We start from the raw sequence: 20,915 nt of genomic DNA on the forward strand, positions 1-20,915 counted from the left end.
CCTGCCTTGTTGATAGTGTTGTTAAGAAGGTAGAAACTAGAGCCTGTAGGACCTGCCTTGTTGATCGTGCTGTTAAGAAGGTAGAAACTAGGGCCTGTAGGACCTGCCTTGTTGATAGTGTTGTTACGAAGGTAGAAACTAGGGCCTGTAGGACCTGCCTTGTTGATAGTGATGTTACGAAGGTAGAAACTAGGGCCTGTAGGACCTGCCTTGTTGATAGTGATGTTAAGAAGGTAGAAACTAGGGCCTGTAGGACGTGCCTTGTTGATAGTGTTGTTAAGAAGGTAGAAACTAGGGCCTGTAGGACCTGCCTTGTTGATAGTGTTGTTAAGAAGGTAGAAACTAGGGCCTGTAGGACCTGCCTTGTTGATAGTGATGTTAAGAAGGTAGAAACTAGGGCCTGTAGGACCTGCCTTGTTGATAGTGATGTTAAGAAGGTAGAAACTAGGGCCTGTAGGACCTGCCTTGTTGATAGTGCTGTTAAGAAGGTAGAAACTAGGGCCTGTAGGACCTGCCTTGTTGATAGTGATGTTAAGAAGGTAGAAACTAGGGCCTGTAGGACCTGCCTTGTTGATAGTGTTGTTAAGAAGGTAGAAACTAAAGCCTGTAGGACCTGCCTTGTTGATCGTGCTGTTAAGAAGGTAGAAACTAGGGCCTGTAGGACCTGCCTTGTTGATAGTGTTGTTACGAAGGTAGAAACTAGGGCCTGTAGGACCTGCCTTGTTGATAGTGATGTTACAAAGGTAGAAACTAGGGCCTGTAGGACCTGCCTTGTTGATAGTGATGTTAAGAAGGTAGAAACTAGGGCCTGTAGGACCTGCCTTGTTGATAGTGATGTTAAGAAGGTAGAAACTAGGGCCTGTAGGACCTGCCTTGTTGATAGTGTTGTTAAGGTAGAAACTAGGGCCTGTAGGACCTGCCTTGTTGATAGTGTTGTTAAGAAGGTAGAAACTAGAGCCTGTAGGACCTGCCTTGTTGATCGTGCTGTTAAGAAGGTAGAAACTAGGGCCTGTAGGACCTGCCTTGTTGATAGTGATGTTAAGAAGGTAGAAACTAGGGCCTGTAGGACCTGCCTTGTTGATAGTGATGTTAAGAAGGTAGAAACTAGGGCCTGTAGGACCTGCCTTGTTGATAGTGCTGTTAAGAAGGTAGAAACTAGGGCCTGTAGGACCTGCCTTGTTGATAGTGATGTTAAGAAGGTAGAAACTAGGGCCTGTAGGACCTGCCTTGTTGATAGTGTTGTTAAGAAGGTAGAAACTAAAGCCTGTAGGACCTGCCTTGTTGATCGTGCTGTTAAGAAGGTAGAAACTAGGGCCTGTAGGACCTGCCTTGTTGATAGTGTTGTTACGAAGGTAGAAACTAGGGCCTGTAGGACCTGCCTTGTTGATAGTGATGTTACAAAGGTAGAAACTAGGGCCTGTAGGACCTGCCTTGTTGATAGTGATGTTAAGAAGGTAGAAACTAGGGCCTGTAGGACGTGCCTTGTTGATAGTGTTGTTAAGAAGGTAGAAACTAGGGCCTGTAGGACCTGCCTTGTTGATAGTGATGTTAAGAAGGTAGAAACTAGGGCCTGTAGGACCTGCCTTGTTGATAGTGTTGTTAAGGTAGAAACTAGGGCCTGTAGGACCTGCCTTGTTGATAGTGTTGTTAAGAAGGTAGAAACTAGAGCCTGTAGGACCTGCCTTGTTGATCGTGCTGTTAAGAAGGTAGAAACTAGGGCCTGTAGGACCTGCCTTGTTGATAGTGTTGTTAAGAAGGTAGAAACTAGGGCCTGTAGGACCTGCCTTGTTGATAGTGATGTTAAGAAGGTAGAAACTAGAGCCTGTAGGACCTGCCTTGTTGATTGTGCTGTTAAGAAGGTAGAAACTAGGGCCTGTAGGACCTGCCTTGTTGATAGTGATGTTAAGAAGGTAGAAACTAGAGCCTGTAGGACCTGCCTTGTTGATTGTGCTGTTAAGAAGGTAGAAACTAGGGCCTGTAGGACCTGCCTTGTTGATAGTGTTGTTAAGAAGGTAGAGCAGAGCTTTCTTATGGACAGACTTCTACCCATCTTAGCTACTACTGCATCAACATGTTTTGACCATGACAGTTTACAATCCACGGTAACTCCAATAAGTTTAGTCACCTCAACTTGCTCAATTTCCACATTATCTATTACAAGATTTAGTTGAGGTTTAGTGAGTGTTTTGTTCCAAATACAATGCTTTAAGTTTTATAAATATTTAGGGCTAACTTATTCCTTGCCACCCACTCTGAAACTAACTGCAGCTCTTTGTTGAGTGTTGCAGTCATTTCAGTCGCTGTAGTAGCTGATGTGTATAATGAGTCATCCGCATACATAGAAACTCTGGCTTTACTCAGTCAGTGGCATGTCGTTAGTAAAAATTGAAAACAGCAAGGGTCCTAAACAGCTGCCCTGGAGAATGCCTGATTCTACCTGTATTATGTTGGAGAGGCTTCCATTAGAGAACACCCTCTGTGTTCTGTTACCTGGATTATGTTGGAGAGGCTTCCATTAAAGAACACCCTCTGTTCTGTTAGACAGGTAACTCTTCATCCACATTATAGCAGGGGGTGTAAAGCCATAACACATACGTTTATCCAGCAGCAGACTATGATTAATTATGTCAAAATCTGCACTGAAGTCTAACAAGACAACATATTGACTCAGGGGTGTGAATACTTACGTAAATGAGATATTTCGGCTTTTCATTCTCAAAGATTTTTCTAAAATGTTCAGACAAGTTCTCACCTTATTCATTACAGGATATTGTGTGTAGATGAGTGAGAAGGAAATCTATTTAACACTTTTTTAAATAAGGCCGCTCTCCAACCCGCGTGAGGTGGCTACAGTCTACGAGGGCGCTCTCCAACCCGCGTGAGGTGGCTACAGTCTACGAGGCCGATCTCCAACCCGCGTGAGGTGGCTACAGTCTACGAGGCCGCTCTCCAACCCGCGTGAGGTGGCTACAGTCTACGAGGCCGATCTCCAACCCGCGTGAGGTGGCTACAGTCTACGAGGCCGCTCTCCAACCCGCGTGAGGTGGCTACAGTCTACGAGGGCGCTCTCCAACCCGCGTGAGGTGGCTACAGTCTACGAGGCCGCTCTCCAACCCGCGTGAGGTGGCTACAGTCTACGAGGCCGCTCTCCAACCCGCGTGAGGTGGCTACAGTCTACGAGTCCGCTCTCCAACCCGCGTGAGGAGGCTACAGTCTACGAGGCCGCTCTCCAACCCGCGTGAGGTGGCTACAGTCTACGAGGCCGCTCTCCAACCCGCGTGAGGTGGCTACAGTCTACGAGGCCGCTCTCCAACCCGCGTGAGGTGGCTACAGTCTACGAGGCCGCTCTCCAACCCGCGTGAGGTGGCTACAGTCTACGAGGCCGCTCTCCAACCCGCGTGAGGTGGCTACAGTCTACGAGGCCGCTCTCCAACCCGCGTGAGGTGGCTACAGTCTGCGAGGCCGCTCTCCAACCCGCGTGAGGTGGCTACAGTCTACGAGGCCGCTCTCCAACCCGCGTGAGGTGGCTACAGTCTACGAGGCCGCTCTCCAACATCTCTCACCTGCATGAGGTGGCTACAGTCTACGAAGCCACTCTCCAACCCGCGTGAGGTGGCTACAGTCTACGAGGCCGCTCTCCAACATCTCTCACCTGCATGAGGTGGCTACAGTCTATGAGGCTGTTCTCCAACATCTCCTGAGTGATCCATCCCATGGTGCTGTAGAACTCGTCTGCTGTCTGACAGTACTCTATATGCCTGGGGGATACAGTGTGTAGGGGTTAGGGATGCAGTGTGTAGGGGTTAGGGATACAGTGTGTAGGGGTTAGGGATACAGTGTGTAGGGGTTAGGGATACAGTGTGTAGGGGTTAGGGATACAGTGTGTAGGGGTTAGGGATACAGTGTGTAGGGGTTAGGGATGCAGTGTGTAGGGGTTAGGGATACAGTGTGTAGGGGTTAGGGTACTCACTCCCCCAGGTGAGACCAGATGGCCAGAGCCACCCTCAGCAGAACCTCAGAACCTTCGAAGAAAACAGAGTCCCAGATCTTCAGCACGGTGTTGGGGGGCAGGCACGTAGCAAACATGGTCAGAAACCACTGCATCGTGAATACGTTGGTCAGGGGAGGCTCGTAGCTGCCTGTAAGACACACACTGGCGTAAGTCAGGGGAGTTGTAGAGGTCCGTATCACACGCTGGTGTTAGTCTGGTCCGTATCACACGCTGGCGTTAGTCTGGTCCGTATCACACGCTGGTGTTAGTCTGGTCCGTATCACACGCTGGCGTTAGTCTGGTCCGTATCACACGCTGGCGTTAGTCAGGGGAGTTGTAGAGGTCCGTATCACACGCTGGCGTTAGTCAGGGGAGTTGTAGAGGTCCGTATCACACGCTGGCGTTAGTCTGGTCCGTATTACACGCTGGCGTTAGTCAGGGGAGTTGTAGAGGTCCGTATCGCACGCTGGCGTTAGTCAGGTCCGTGTCGCACTCTGGCGTTAGTCAGGTCCGTGTCACACGCTGGCGTTAGTCAGGGGAGTTGTAGTGGTCCGTGTCACACGCTGGCGTTAGTCAGGGGAGTTGTAGAGGTCCGTATGACAGAGACAGACCCACCTCCAGCCTCTCTATCAGCAGTCTTCTGCAGGAGGTGTAGGTGCTGTGAGAGATGAGGCAGCTTCATCCTCAGGAGATCTCTAAACACAGCCATGTCCACAGACAGAGAACGCAGGTTGTTGGCAAAATAACTCTCTGGTAGCACCTTGTCTATCAGGTAGATCATCACCTGGAGGAGAGACGGAGGATCAGTTAGAATGAGTACAACAGATAAATCAAGCCTTTTCACAGCAGTGTTGTTGTAATAAATCATCCCCTTTCAGAGCAGTGTTGTTGTAATAAATCATCCCCTTTCACAGCAGTGTTGTAATAAATCATCCCCTTTCACAGCAGTGTTGGAGTTTAATAAATCAAATCAAATCAAATTTTATTTGTCACATACACATGGTTAGCAGATGTTAATGCGAGTGTAGCGAAATGCTTGTGCTTCTAGTTCCGACAATGCAGTAATAACCAACAAGTAATCTAACTAACAATTCCAAAACTACTGTCTTGTACACAGTGTAAGGGGATAAAGAATATGTACATAAGGATATATGAATGAGTGATGGTACAGAGCAGCATAGGCAAGATACAGTAGATGGTATTGAGTACAGTATGTACAAATGAGATGAGTATGTAAACAAAGTGGCATAGTTTAAAGTGGCTAGTGATACATGTATTACATAAGGATACAGTCGATGATATAGAGTACAGTATATACGTATGCATATGAGATGAATAATGTAGGGTAAGTAACATTATATAAGGTAGCATTGTTTAAAGTGGCTAGTGATATATTTACATCATTTCCCATCAATTCCCATTATTAAAGTGGCTGGAGTTGAGTCAGTGTCCGTGTGTTGGCAGCAGCCACTCAATGTTAGTGGTGGCTGTTTAACAGTCTGATGGCCTTGAGATAGAAGCTGTTTTTCAGTCTCTCGGTCCCAGCTTTGATGCACCTGTACTGACCTCGCCTTCTGGATGATAGCGGGGTGAACAGGCAGTGGCTCGGGTGGTTGATGTCCTTGATGATCTTTATGGCCTTCCTGTGACATCGGGTGGTGTAGGTGTCCTGGAGGGCAGGTAGTTTGCCCCCGGTGATGCGTTGTGCAGACCTCACCACCCTCTGGAGAGCCTTACGGTTGAGGGCGGAGCAGTTGCCGTACCAGGCGGTGATACAGCCCGCCAGGATGCTCTCGATTGTGCATCTGTAGAAGTTTGTGAGTGCTTTTGGTGACAAGCCAAATTTCTTCAGCCTCCTGAGGTTGAAGAGGCGCTGCTGCGCCTTCTTCACAATGCTGTCTGTGTGAGTGGACCAATTCAGTTTGTCTGTGATGTGTATGCCGAGGAACTTAAAACTTGCTACCCTCTCCACTACTGTTCCATCGATGTGGATAGGGGGGTGTTCCCTCTGCTGTTTCCTGAAGTCCACAATCATCTCCTTAGTTTTGTTGACGTTGAGTGTGAGGTTATTTTCCTGACACCACACTCCGAGGGCCCTCACCTCCTCCCTGTAGGCCGTCTCGTCGTTGTTGGTAATCAAGCCTACCACTGTTGTGTCGTCCGCAAACTTGATGATTGAGTTGGAGGCGTGCGTGGCCACGCAGTCGTGAGTGAACAGGGAGTACAGGAGAGGGCTCAGAACGCACCCTTGTGGGGCCCCAGTGTTGAGGATCAGCGGGGAGGAGATGTTGTTGCCTACCCTCACCACCTGGGAGAGGCCCGTCAGGAAGTCCAGTACCCAGTTGCACAGGGCGGGGTCGAGACCCAGGGTCTCGAGCTTGATGACGAGCTTGGAGGGTACTATGGTGTTGAATGCCGAGCTGTAGTCAATGAACAGCATTCTCACATAGGTATTCCTCTTGTCCAGATGGGTTAGGGCGGTGTGTAGTGTGGTTGAGATTGCATCGTCTGTGGACCTATTTGGGTGGTAAGCAAATTGGAGTGGGTCTAGGGTGTCAGGTAGGGTGGAGGTGATATGGTCCTTGACTAGTCTCTCAAAGCACTTCATGATGACGGAAGTGAGTGCCTTTCACAGCAGTGTTGTTGTAATAAATCATCCCCTTTCAGAGCAGTGTTGTAATAAATCATCCCCTTTCAGAGCAGTGTTGTAATAAATCATCCCCTTTCAGAGCAGTGTTGTAATAAATCATCCCCTTTCAGAGCAGTGTTGTTGTAATAAATCATCCCCTTTCAGAGCAGTGTTGTTGTAATAAATCATCCCCTTTCACAGCAGTGTTGGAGTGTAATAAATCATCCCCTTTCAGAGCAGTGTTGTTGTAATAAATCAACCCCTTTCACAGCAGTGTTGTTGTAATAAATCATCCCCTTTCACAGCAGTGTTGGAGTGTAATAAATCATCCCCTTTCAGAGCAGTGTTGGTGTAATAAATCATCCCCTTTCACAGCAGTGTTGTTGTAATAAATCAACCCCTTTCACAGCAGTGTTGGAGTGTAATAAATCATCCCCTTTCAGAGCAGTGTTGTAATAAATCATCCCCTTTCAGAGCAGTGTTGTAATAAATCATCCCCTTTCAGAGCAGTGTTGTAATAAATCATCCCCTTTCAGAGCAGTGTTGTAATAAATCATCCCCTTTCAGAGCAGTGTTGTAATAAATCATCCCCTTTCACAGCAGTGTTGGAGTGTAATAAATCATCCCCTTTCACAGCAGTGTTGGAGTGTAATAAATCAACCCCTTTCACAGCAGTGTTGTTGTAATAAATCATCCCCTTTCACAGCAGTGTTGTTGTAATAAATCATCCCCTTTCACAGCAGTGTTGGAGTGTAATAAATCATCCCCTTTCACAGCAGTGTTGTTGTAATAAATCATCCCCTTTCAGAGCAGTGTTGGAGTGTAATAAATCATCCCCTTTCAGAGCAGTGTTGTTGTAATAAATCATCCCCTTTCACAGCAGTGTTGTTGTAATAAATCATCCCCTTTCACAGCAGTGTTATTGTAATAAATCATCCCCTTTCACAGCAGTGTTGTTGTAATAAATCATCCCCTTTCACAGCAGTGTTGTTGTAATAAATCATCCCCTTTCAGAGCAGTGTTGGTGTGTACCTTGAGTGCGTGGCTCTCGTTGCCCTCTGTAACCTCCAGTATGAGCGCCGCCAGTACGTTGAAGCCCTGACAGTATCCTACAGCCTTATTCCAGCGAGCGTACGCCAGGAGCACCCTCTTCAGCACCACCCGGTCCTGCTCCCCCTCCTGGCCGGAGTATGAACTACAACCTGTCCTGTGTAGGTCCTAATGAACAACAAGACTTTATTCATCCATACTAGGGGACTGCATGAAATAACAAGACTGTATTCAGCCAAACCAGAGGACTGCATTTAATGATATAACAACAGTTTTACAGGGAGAGAGAGAAAGAAAGGAGAGAGAAAGAAAGAGAGAGAAAGAAAGAGAGAGAAAGAAAGAGAGAGAAAGAAAGAGAGAGAAAGAGAGAGAAAGAAAGAGAGAGAGAGAAAGAAAGAAAGAGAAAGAAAGAGAGAGAGAGAGAAAGAAAGAGAGAGAGAGAGAAAGAAAGAGAGAGAAAGAAAGAGAGAGAAAGAAAGAAAGAAAGAGAGAGAAAGAAAGAGAGAGAAAGAAAGAGAGAGAAAGAAAGAGAGAGAAAGAAAGAGAGAGAAAGAAAGAGAGAGAAAGAAAGAGAGAGAAAGAAAGAGAGAGAGAGAGAAAGAAAGAGAAAGAAAGAGAGAGAAAGAGAGAGAAAGAAAGAGACAGAGAGAGACAGAGAGAGACAGAGAGAGACAGAGAGAGACAGAGAGAGACAGAGAGAGACAGAGAGAGACAGAGAGAGACAGAGAGAGACAGAGAGAGACAGAGAGAGACAGAGAGAGACAGAGAGAGACACAGAGAGACAGAGAGACAGAGAGACAGAGAGACAGAGAGACAGAGAGACAGAGAGACAGAGAGACAGAGAGACAGAGAGACACAGAGACACAGAGACAGAGAGACAGAGAGACAGAGAGACAGAGAGACAGAGAGACAGAGAGACAGAGAGACAGATATGGACCTTGTCCTGCTAATTCATGGTTCTCTCTGAACAAGGGAAGGAGGAAACAGCTGTTGTTTCCATGATGCATTCCATGTACAAACATCCTGCTACACAAACATCAGTCTGGGTGTTACCTTAACAATCTGGATGCCCAGTGAGTCATCGTCAGGGTTACTGCGTTCGTTGAAAGCGAAGCGGAGAGTTTTGTCCCAGTCGATAGAGATACTGTGGAGGTACTGATCAGCTAGAGTCAGCCATACCTGGAGAACACAGAGTATTCATATATAGTTATACTGTACACACTAGTGCTTAGACGACACACAGCAAAGAGTCCTGACAGAGGAGAGACACAGTAAAGAGTCCTGACAGAGGAGACGCACAGTAAAGAGTCCTGACAGAGGAGACGCACAGTAAAGAGTCCTGACAGAGGAGAGACACACAGTAAAGAGTCCTGACAGAGGAGAGACACAGTAAAGAGTCCTGATAGAGGAGACGCACAGTAAAGAGTCCTGACAGAGGAGACACAGTAAAGAGTCCTGACAGAGGAGACACACAGTAAAGAGTCCTGATAGAGGAGACGCACAGTAAAGAGTCCTGACAGAGGAGACTCACAGTAAAGAGTCCTGACAGAGGAGAGACACAGTAAAGAGTCCTGACAGAGGAGACACACAATAAAGAGTCCTGACAGAGGAGACACAGTAAAGAGTCCTGACAGAGGAGAGACACAGTAAAGAGTCCTGACAGAGGAGACACACAGCGAAGAGTCCTGACAGAGACAAGACACAGTAAAGAGTCCTGACAGAGGAGAGACACAGTAAAGAGTCCTGACAGAGGAGACACAAAGTAAAGAGTCCTGACAGAGGAGTCCTGACAGAGGAGACACACAGTAAAGAGTCCTGACAGAGGAGACACACAGTAAAGAGTCCTGACAGAGGAGACACACAGTAAAGAGTCATGACAGAGGAGACACACAGTAAAGAGTCCTGACAGAGGAGAGACACAGTAAAGAGTCCTGACAGAGGAGACACACAGTAAAGAGTCCTGACAGAGGAGAGACACAGTAAAGAGTCCTGACAGAGGAGAGACACAGTAAAGAGTCCTGACAGAGGAGAGACACAGTAAAGAGTCCTGACAGAGGAGAGACACAGTAAAGAGTCCTGACAGAGGAGAGACACAGTAAAGAGTCATGACAGAGGAGACTCACAGTAAAGAGTCCTGACAGAGGAGAGACACAGTAAAGAGTCCTGTCCTGACAGAGGAGAGACACAGTAAAGAGTCCTGACAGAGGAGACACACAGTAAAGAGTCCTGACAGAGGAGACACACAGTAAAGAGTCCTGACAGAGGAGACACACAGTAAAGAGTCCTGACAGAGGAGAGACACAGCAAAGAGTCCTGACAGAGACAAGACACAGTAGAGTCCTGACAGAGGAGAGACACAGTAAAGAGTCCTGACAGAGGAGACACACAGTAAAGAGTCCTGACAGAGGAGACACACAGTAAAGAGTCCTGACAGAGGAGTCCTGACAGAGGAGACACACAGTAAAGAGTCCTGACAGAGGAGACACACAGTAAAGAGTCCTGACAGAGGAGACACACAGTAAAGAGTCCTGACAGAGGAGAGACACAGTAAAGAGTCCTGACAGAGGAGACACACAGTAAAGAGTCCTGACAGAGGAGTCCTGACAGAGGAGACACACAGTAAAGAGTCCTGACAGAGGAGACACACAGTAAAGAGTCCTGACAGAGGAGACACACAGTAAAGAGTCCTGACAGAGGAGACACACAATAAAGAGTCCTGACAGAGGAGAGACACAGCAAAGAGTCCTGACAGAGACAAGACACAGTAGAGTCCTGACAGAGGAGAGACACAGTAAAGAGTCCTGACAGAGGAGACACACAGTAAAGAGTCCTGACAGAGGAGACACACAGTAAAGAGTCCTGACAGAGGAGTCCTGACAGAGGAGACACACAGTAAAGAGTCCTGACAGAGGAGACACACAGTAAAGAGTCCTGACAGAGGAGACACACAGTAAAGAGTCCTGACAGAGGAGACGCACAGGAAAGAGGGGAGAGACACAGTAAAGAGTCCTGTCCTGACAGAGGAGACCCACAGTAAAGAGTCCTGTCCTGACAGGGGAGACCCACAGTAAAGAGTCCTGACAGAGGAGACACAGTAAAGTGCCTTTGAAAGGGGTATGGTAGTAGGTGCCAGGTGCACCGGTTTGTGTCAGGACCTTGTCAAAAGGGGGTGCAACTCAATATTAGGAAGGTGCTCCTAATGTTTGGTACACTCAGTGTATGTGTATGGTTGGTCACCTGTTAGATATTTGGTGGTAGATATACATAAAAATACAAAACACAACAAGTTATAGTTCACAGAAGGAAATCAGTCAACTGAAATAAATTAATTAGGGCCTAATCTATGGATTTCACATGACTGGGCAGGCGCACAGCAATGGGTGGGCCTGGGAGGGCATAGGGCCACCCACAGCGGAGCCAGGCCCAGCCAATCAGAATTACTCTGTTCCCACAACGGGGCTTTATTACAGACAGAAATCCTCCTCAGTTTCATCAGTTGTTCGGCTGGTCTCAGACGATCCAGCAGGTGAAGAAGCCAGGGGCCGTCTCTGAAGGAGAGAGAGATGGTGCTTCGGACAGGGTGACCAGAGACACTAGTTTGGTTAAACAGAACAAATACGACCTACGCAGATTGATCAAGATGGCAAAGCAGAAGTATAGGACAAAGTGGAGGAGCAATTGAGCGGGTCGGACACGAGGCGTTTGTGGCAGGGGCTCCTAACTTTCACGGATTACAATAAAAGCCAGCCATGTCGCGGACGCCAATGCCGCCCTACCGGACGAGCTAAAACCCCTCGTTCTCCCGCTTTGAGCAAAACAACTGAGCTGCAGAGGACAACGAGGGCTGCGTACAGTTGAAGTGGGAAGTTCACATACACTTAGGTTGGAGTCATTAAAACTTGTTTTTCAACCAATCCACAAATGTATTGTTAACAAACTATAGTTTTGGCAAGTCGGTTAGGACATCTACTTTGTACATGACAAGTAATTTTTCCAACAATTATTTACAGAAAAATAATGTCACTTATAATTCACTGTATCACAATTCCAGTGGGTCAGAAGTTTGCATACACTAAGTTGACTGTGCCTTTAAACAGATTGGAAAATTACAGAAAATTATGTCATGGCTTTAGAAGCTTCTGATAGGCTAATTGACATAATTTGAGTTAATTGGAGGTTTACCTGTGGATGTATTTCAAGGCCTACCTTCAAACTCAGTGCCTCTTTGCTTGACATCATGGAAAAATCAAAAGAAATCAGCCAAGACCTAAAAAAAAAAAAAATTGTAGACCTCCACAAGTCTGGTTCATCCTTGGGAGCAATTTCCAAACGCCTGAAGGTACCACATTCATCTGTACAAACAATAGTACGCAAGTAGGAAAACCATGGGATCACGCAGCCGTCATAACGCTCAGGAGGGAGACGCGTTCTGTCTCCTAGAGATGAACGTACTTTGGTGCGAAAAGTGCAAATCAATCCCAGAACAACAGCAAAGGACCTTGAAGATGCTGGAGGAAACAGGTACAAAAGTATCTATATCCACAGTAAAAACAAGTCCTATATCGACATAACCTGAAAGGCCGCTCAGCAAGGAAGAAGCCACTGCTCCAAAACCTCTAGAAAAAAAAGCCAGACTACGGTTTGCAAATGGGGACAAAGATGGTACTTTTTGGAGAAATGTCCTCTGGTCTGATGAAACAAAAATATAACTGTTTGGCCATAATGACCATCGTTATGTTTGGAGAAAAAAGGGGGAGGCTTGCGAGCCGAAGAACACCATCCCAACCGTGAAGCATGGGGGTGGCAGCATCATGTTGTGGGGGTGCTTTGCTGCAGGAGGGACTGGAGCACTTCACAAAATAGATGTGATAGTGTCAAGGGAAGTTTAAAAAAATCCCCACTGTCTCTCTGCCACTTTAGGTCTGGACTAAGCCATTTATTTTCACCTCTCTGACACTTCAGGTCTGGACTAAGCCATTTCTTTTCACCTCTCTGCCACTTTAGGTCTGGACTAAGCCATTTCTTTTCACCTCTCTGCCTACTGTATGTCGTGGGCGGCGTTTCCTGTCAGACAGAGTGGTGAATGAACGAGCTGCTAACAAGGCAAATCCAGGGGAACACGAGCACATGAATCATTCATGATTCAGAGGGAGCAGTCGAACATAATGAGCACATATTATTCATGATTCAGAGGGAGCAGACGAACATAATGAGCACGCATGAATCATTCATGATTCCACTTGTTCATAATGAGCCACTCAGAGGTAGGCACGATTAGAACTTCTGGGCGTTGATCAACGATTAGAACTCAGGTCAAGAAGCCTTCTGGGCGTTGATCAACGATTAGAACTCAGGTCAAGAAGCCTTCTGGGCGTTGATCAACGATTAGAACTCCGGTCAAGAAGCCTTCTGGGCGTTGATCAACGATTAGAACTCAGGTCAAGAAGCCTTCTGGGCGTTGATCAACGATTAGAACTCAGGTCAAGAAGCCTTCTGAGTATTGTCAGTTCTGTACCTACCTGGCTGAGTGGCAGTGTGGGCAGAATGAGCGAGCTCGCCTGGCAACCAGAGCTCGAAACACGTGAGGAAATATAACTCTAGTCTGCCTGGAAATGAATTCACAAGACCAATACATTTTTCATATTAACATTTGATAATATTCTGTTCTCTTCATTTTAATTCAAGTACATTTCATGTACCAACTGGAGAAAATGTCAGATTTTCAAGATATTCCAGTACTTGAACTTCAGAGCACAACATTTAAGCACATCAACCACCTTGTGTACTCCCTGTACACACACACACACGACTGGCCTCACACAGTTCCATCATCAAGTTCACTGACGACGAGACAGTAGACCTGATTACCAACGAGACAACCTACAGAGAGGAGGTAGGCACTCTGACGGTGTGGTGTCAGGTAAACAACCTCCCCCTGAACAACGACCAGACAACCTACAGAGAGGAGGTAGGCACTCTGACGGTGTGGTGTCAGGTAAACAACCTCTCCCTGAACAACGACCAGACGGTCTACAGAGAGGAGGTAGGCACTCTGACGGTGTGGTGTCAGGTAAACAACCTCTCCCTGAACATCAGCAAAGCAAAGAAGCTGATTGTGGACTTCAGGAGGAACCAGGCTGGGTATGTCCACGTCCTCATCATTCGGGCAGCAGTGGAGACTGTCAAAAACCTCAAGTTCCTCTGCGTACCCATCTCAGAGGAGCTGAAATGGTCAAACCACACTGACACCGTAGCGAAGACTGCGACTCTTCAACCTCAGGAAGCTGAAGAAATTCAGCCTGTCCCAGTGGGCCCTCACAGTGTTCTACAGGAGAGAGTTAACTAGCATGCTCTAGTTGTAATGGCTGCATTACCACCTGGCTAATGCACAGGTATTTCCATGGTAACAGAAATCTACAGCCATCAAAATACTGCTTGTCCTGCACATCTGATGTGTTTCCTTCTGTCTACAGTCAGAATAAACACCAATCAACTGGGGCCCCTGGCTGGCAAGTCAGAATAAACACCAATCAACTGGGACCGCTGGCTGGCCAGTCAGAATAAACACCAATCAACTGGGACCGCTGGCTGGCCAGTCAGAATAAACACCAATCAACTGGGACCGCTGGCTGGCCAGTCAGAATAAACACCAATCAACTGGGACCGCTGGCTGGCCAGTCAGAATAAACACCAATCAACTGGGACCGCTGGCTGGCCAGTCAGAATAAACACCAATCAACTGGGACCGCTGGCTGGCCAGTCAGAATAAACACCAATCAACTGGGACCGCTGGCTGGCCAGTCAGAATAAACACCAATCAACTGGGACCGCTGGCTGGCCAGTCAGAATAAACACCAATCAACTGGGACCGCTGGCTGGCCAGTCAGAATAAACACCAATCAACTGGGACCGCTGGCTGGCAAGTCAGAATAAACACCAATCAACTGGGACCGCTGGCTGGCCAGTCAGAATAAACACCAATCAACTGGGACCTCTGGCTGGCCAGTCAGAATAAACACCACTAGAGAGATGGGAAGAACCATCACATCTGTTATATCAGTAGCACTACTATGACGTACCCTCTTCCTCCACTCTTTAGGGATGCCTGTAGGAAGTCTGACCACAGCCTTCAGAGCATCATACCACTGGGGAGAGAGAGAACACACAGATCAGATTCAGACAGATCAGATCCACATAAATATGATACACACACAGACACCTGAAACAGGGCTAAAGATGTGATGGGACACGACCATACTGACCTGTTGGAAGCCGTTCTTGCCCAGAGAAGGTTCGATGGTGAACTTTAACCTGGTGTCCACTCCTACAGAGAACAGTGTACAGACTGAAGAACTCCACTGTAGCAGAACGGTCAGTCACCACACACACAGAAAGCTCTCTAACAAGGCCTACTGACTAATCAGGTACATCATATCATCAGTCTAAGTACAGTGACATGCGGGGAGGAAAATAAGCACGTCCATTACTAATGACGTCACTGCTATCTGTGTGCACCTGGGCTAAACAAATCACATGTAATGAGGTCACTGCTATCCGTGTGCAACTGGGCTAAACAAATCACATGTAATGAGGTCACTGCTATCCGTGTGCACCTGGGCTAAACAAATCACATGTATCATGGTACTGAAACATGGCGATGTGGAAATATATTAGTGACAATGACTTTGCGTTCTTCCAATGATTTACTCTTAATCTATTTTCAGCACCACCGAACAGCTGTGAGGTGCTAGGCTCTCTGGGGCTATTCATTAAGCTAATTCTGTTGCAAAACGTTTCTTAAAACGGGAGCAAACAGAACTAAAACAGGGTGGCATCCAGCCGGATTTGTCCAATAAAAACTATAGTTTTGCTCTGTTTGCCTCCGTTTGGTTCTTAAACGGTAAACGTTTCCATGACGAATTCGCCCCAGGTTGTGTTTTATTAGATGTTGCTGTCCGCCACTGTGGTGCTGAATCCTTTCCGGTTTCGCTCTCGAGTTACACTACAACAAGTCCTAACGACCACAACCTGACGCTCTGAAACTCACACAACGGAAGTAACGAAACTATAACCCAGATCAGAGCATCCTTAAATGAAACAAACGGGAAAGAGAATGATTCAGACTGAACCCGTTCCTCCAGCCCTAACCTGTCAGGCGGCCAGCTAGCGACCACACAGCCGCCATTTGCCCCGCTCTGCACGGCTTCATGCTACCAGCTCACACCGGTCTCTCTAACTCTCCCCACCTACACTAACCTTTTATACAGTTTAGAGTATAGCTCCAACCTGGGTCTCTCTGAGCGCTGTCTGTCTCCTCCATGTTGAGATCTGGCCAGGTCTTCTATAGCTGGTCAGCTGCTGGCCACCAGAGTCGCCCCCGACACTGTGTTTACATTACAGCGACCATGACACCCTCCTCCTAGAGATAGATATGACTAGACCTATGGGCTAGGCTACATGTAGCTAGGCTACATCGGACAGCTGCATCCAATACAAGACGACATGAAGGAATTCAACTACAGGGCTTTAGTTATATCAGTCCTATCAGCCCTAACACAAGGTTGACGGGGAATCACATGAATGAAACGCCTATGTAAACTATCGCCATGATTTCAGAACCACAATGAATGAACAACCCCCATGACGCCACCACAACTAGCAGTGACATGTTATTCTGTACAGACAAGACCACAGCGCTCCCTCCCCTGAGACAAAAACGAACAGAGTATCAATCAGGCCGGAGCTGAACGGGCTCCGTTCGGTCACCTGGCTCGAGCGTGCAGAGCAGACGGGGCGCTCTCCGGGAGATTCCGTTCCTTTTCTTCAGGACGTTACTGATGATGTTACCGACACCGCTCGAACCCTGCCGCAACACACACGGCCCAGACCGAGCCCTCCTCCCCGCGTTAAACCGGGCCTGCTTCATTTCCCAATCAAACCGAAACACGCACCATGTAGCCTAAAAGTAATTGTCGGTAGACTACATTGATGTTTATTCCCCTTTGTGCGCTGCTTCAATCTAAAAATGTCTGTTATTCCCTCCGTCCCACGCGAATCCCGTCGCCCAGCTGCTCCACGACAGCCCGATGTCTTCCAGGGAGCAGGGAGGTTGATCAATCACATTGATCTTTCCGTCTCCGGTCCAACCCAAGAACTGTCAACAGTCTCGCGCACACAGGAAATGGCCTTGATGTCCGATCCATCCAGGAGGAAATCACGCGCAATTATGCCTTTAAAACATTGATTCAAGAGTTGCTAGAAGATATAGATCTGTCTTAATCGATGATCAGTTGTCCCTCCCTCCCTAACCATATGGAGGAGATGCGGCTCTGCAGCGGTCTCAGGAGCTGCTGCCCCGGTATACACCCCTACCCAGCGTCACAGGGAGGGAGGGAGGGATGGATGGATGGATGCGGTATGGTGGCGGAGGAGAAGAAAGCCGTGATGAAGTAATGTGAAGGGAGGGGTGGAGAGGGGAAGCTCGGCAGAGCAACAACCCCAAAAAGAGAGCCATTGTGAATGGAGAGACTGTCATCGCTGCTACATCACTAGATAACAAGGCATGTATACAACACGTGTCGGCTACATTTCAAGCAGTCTGAAAAGACAGTCGACGTAAACAAGCGTATGTCGTAAAGGGGCAGTGTTGTATTTTGAGACAGGCTTGAATATGCAAATAAGCCAATAGGCGGAAGGGTAGCCCACAATGTGGTCTACTTTACTGCATGGTAATAACAATACGTGGTTTCTTGCATCATACAACACAATACAATTTACAGACCCATGGTGTTAAAGATCAAGTCAAATCTATCATTAATGTCAAGCCCATCAATGTAGGCCTGAATTGAACACCACATATAGACAGACTACTGTAGGCCATAGAAATCAGAAGCTATTGCCATGTGAAAATGTCATGGAATTTGTTCCATTGGTTTTGTTGGTAGGACTACATTATGCTCAAAATAGCCACAATAGCCTATTGGCTACTCTCTAAAACTGTAAGGGCACAGCCTATTGGCTACTGTCTAAAACTATAAGGGTACAGCCTATTGGCTACTCTCTAAAACTGTAAGGGCACAGCCTATTGGCTACTGTCTAAAACAGTAAGGGTACAGCCTATTGGCTACTGAAACTGTAAGGGTACATACAGCCTATTGGCTACTGTCTAAACGGTAAGGGCACAGCCTATTGGCTACTGAAACTGTAAGGGTACAGCCTATTGGCTACTGAAACTGTAAGGGTACATACAGCCTATTGGCTACTGTCTAACACTGTAAGGGCACAGCCTATTGGCTACTGTCTAAAACTGTAAGGGCACAGCCTATTGGCTACTGAAACTAAGGGCACAGCCTATTGGCTACTGTCTAAAACTAAGGGCACCGCCTATTGGCTACTGTCTAAAACTGTAAGGGTACAGCCTATTGGCTACTGAAACTGTAAGGGCACAGCCTATTGGCTACTGTCTAAAACTAAGGGCACCGCCTATTGGCTACTGTCTAAAACTGTAAGGGTACAGCCTATTGGCTACTGAAACTGTAAGGGCACAGCCTATTGGCTACTGTCTAAAACTAAGGGCACCGCCTATTGGCTACTGTCTAAAACTGTAAGGGTACAGCCTATTGGCTACTGAAACTGTAAGGGCACAGCCTATTGGCTACTGTCTAAAACTAAGGGCACCGCCTATTGGCTACTGTCTAAAACTGTAAGGGTACAGCCTATTGGCTACTGAAACTGTAAGGGTACAGCCTATTGGCTACTGTCTAAAACTGTGAACGTGCACCGGAAGTTGCACAACTTTCTCAATGTTCAAGTTTCCGCTCACAAGACATAAAATGTGCTCATTGCCCCCAAAATATAGAAATATAAATATAGGGAACACCAGTACGCAGCAACAAAAAAACTACATTGAATCCATTTTAAATTCAGGCTGTAACAATAAAATGTGGAAAAAGTGGAGGGGTGTGAACACCGTCTGGAGGCCCTGGGCACACCGTCTGGAGGCCCTGGGCATACCGTCTGGAGGCCCTGGGCACACCGTCTGGAGGCCCTGGGCACACCGTCTGGAGGCCCTGGGCACACCGTCTGGAGGCCCTGGGCACACCGTCTGGAGGGTGTGGTCAGGGTAATATAGGGAATAGGAGCACGACACTACACAGGGAATAGGAGCACGACACTACACAGGGAATAGGGAGCACGACACTACACAGGGAATAGGAGCACGACACTACACAGGGAATAGGTAGCACGACACTACACAGGGAATAGGGAGCACGACACTACACAGGGAATAGGAGCACGACACTACACAGGGAATAGGAGAACCACACTACACAGGGAATAGGGAGCACGACACTACACAGGGAATAGGAGCACGACACTACATAGGGAATAGGGAGCACGACACTACACAGGGAATAGGGAGCACGACACTACATAGGGAATAGGGAGCACGACACTACATAGGGAATAGGGAGCACGACTACACAGGGAATAGGGAGCACGACACTACATAGGGAATAGGGAGCACGACACTACATAGGGAATAGGGAGCACGACACTACACAGGGAATAGGGAGCACGACACTACATAGGGAATAGGGAGCACGACACTACATAGGGAATAGGGAGCACGACACTACACAGGGAATAGGGAGCACGACACTACACAGGGAATAGGAGAACCACACTACACAGGGAATAGGGAGCACGACACTACACAGGGAATAGGAGCACGACACTACACAGGGAATAGGGAGCACGACACTACACAGGGAATAGGGAGCACGACACTACATAGGGAATAGGGAGCACGACTACACAGGGCACTACCGCGTCTCCTTACTTCTCTTCTGGGACACGGCCTGCAGACAGGCGGTGATGATGTCATAGTTCTTCTGGAGCTTGTGACTGAGGCGGTCTCTCCTCTTCAGCTGGCGCAGCAGCTTGGCTGACTGGAGACCTGTCCTGTAGCGTACCTCTCCTATGATACAGCTCAACTCTTCTGGTGCTGAAACACAATATAGATACATAGATATAGATATATAGATCAGCTTGGCTGACTGGAGACCTGTCCTGTAGCGTACCTCTCCTATGATACAGCTCAACTCTTCTGGTGCTGAAACACAATATAGATACATAGATATAGATATATAGATCAGCTTGGCTGACTGGAGACCTGTCCTGTAGCATACCTCTCCTATGATACAGCTCAACTCTTCTGGTGCTGAAACACAATATAGATATATAGATATATATATATAGATCAGCTTGGCTGACTGGAGACCTGTCCTGTAGCGTACCTCTCCTATGATACAGCTCAACTCTTCTGGTGCTGAAACACAATATAGATATATAGATATAGATATATAGATCAGCTTGGCTGACTGGAGACCTGTCCTGTAGCATACCTCTCCTATGATACAGCTCAACTCTTCTGGTGCTGAAACACAATATAGATACATAGATATAGATATATAGATCAGCTTGGCTGACTGGAGACCTGTCCTGTAGCGTACCTCTCCTATGATACAGCTCAACTCTTCTGGTGCTGAAACACAATATAGATACATAGATATAGATATATAGATCAGCTTGGCTGACTGGAGACCGGTCCTGTAGCTGGAACACTATAGATATATAGATATATAGATCAGCTTGGCTGACTGGAGACCGGTCCTGTAGCTGGAACACTATAGATATATAGATATATAGATCAGCTTGGCTGACTGGAGACCGGTCCTGTAGCTGGAACACTATAGATACTGTATATCAGCTCCTCAGAGTAGTAATAATAATCAGGCTGTCATGTATATTTGTATTTATTACGGATCCCAATTAGTTCCTGCCAAGGCAGCAGCTACTCTTCCTGGGGTTTATTATGGATCCCCATTAGTTCCTGTCAAGACAGCAGCTACTCTTCCTGGGGTTTATTATGGATCCCCATTAGTTCCTGTCAAGGCAGCAGCTAGTCTTCCTGGGGTTTATTATGGATCCCCATTAGTTCCTGCCAAGGCAGCAGCTACTCTTCCTGGGGTTTATTATGGATCCCCATTAGTTCCTACCCAGGCAGCAGCTAGTCTTCCTGGGGTTTATTATGGATCCCCATTAGTTCCTGCCAAGGCAGCAGCTACTCTTCCTGGGGTTTATTATGGATCCCCATTACTTCCTGCCAAGGTAGCAGCTACTCTTCCTGGGGTTTATTATGGATCCCCATTAGTTCCTGCCAAGGCAGCAGCTACTCTTCCT

At 47.3% G+C, this 20,915-nt stretch overlaps 1 protein-coding gene across 1 annotated transcript in view; it reads right to left on the reverse strand.

Annotated features, from left to right (window-relative positions):
- Nucleotides 1–19,756, reverse strand: part of LOC118936630 (TBC1 domain family member 30-like) — a 44,376-nt gene extending 24,620 nt beyond the window's left edge. Inside the window, exons 1-8 of the mRNA XM_036972736.1 lie at nt 19,513–19,756; nt 14,933–14,994; nt 14,750–14,815; nt 8,724–8,849; nt 7,653–7,838; nt 4,607–4,775; nt 3,971–4,139; nt 3,653–3,758 (exon numbers count right to left, since the gene is read on the reverse strand). Coding sequence (XP_036828631.1) covers nt 3,653–3,758; nt 3,971–4,139; nt 4,607–4,775; nt 7,653–7,838; nt 8,724–8,849; nt 14,750–14,815; nt 14,933–14,994; nt 19,513–19,699 — 1,071 coding nt within the window. The 5' untranslated portion in view covers nt 19,700–19,756. The remainder of the gene's footprint in view (nt 1–3,652; nt 3,759–3,970; nt 4,140–4,606; nt 4,776–7,652; nt 7,839–8,723; nt 8,850–14,749; nt 14,816–14,932; nt 14,995–19,512) is intronic.
- Between the last annotated feature and the right edge of the window lie 1,159 nt (nt 19,757–20,915).

The sequence above is a fragment of the Oncorhynchus mykiss genome, unplaced genomic scaffold, assembly GCF_013265735.2.
Source record: "Oncorhynchus mykiss isolate Arlee unplaced genomic scaffold, USDA_OmykA_1.1 un_scaffold_191, whole genome shotgun sequence".
In the NCBI taxonomy this organism is placed as follows: domain Eukaryota; kingdom Metazoa; phylum Chordata; class Actinopteri; order Salmoniformes; family Salmonidae; genus Oncorhynchus; species Oncorhynchus mykiss.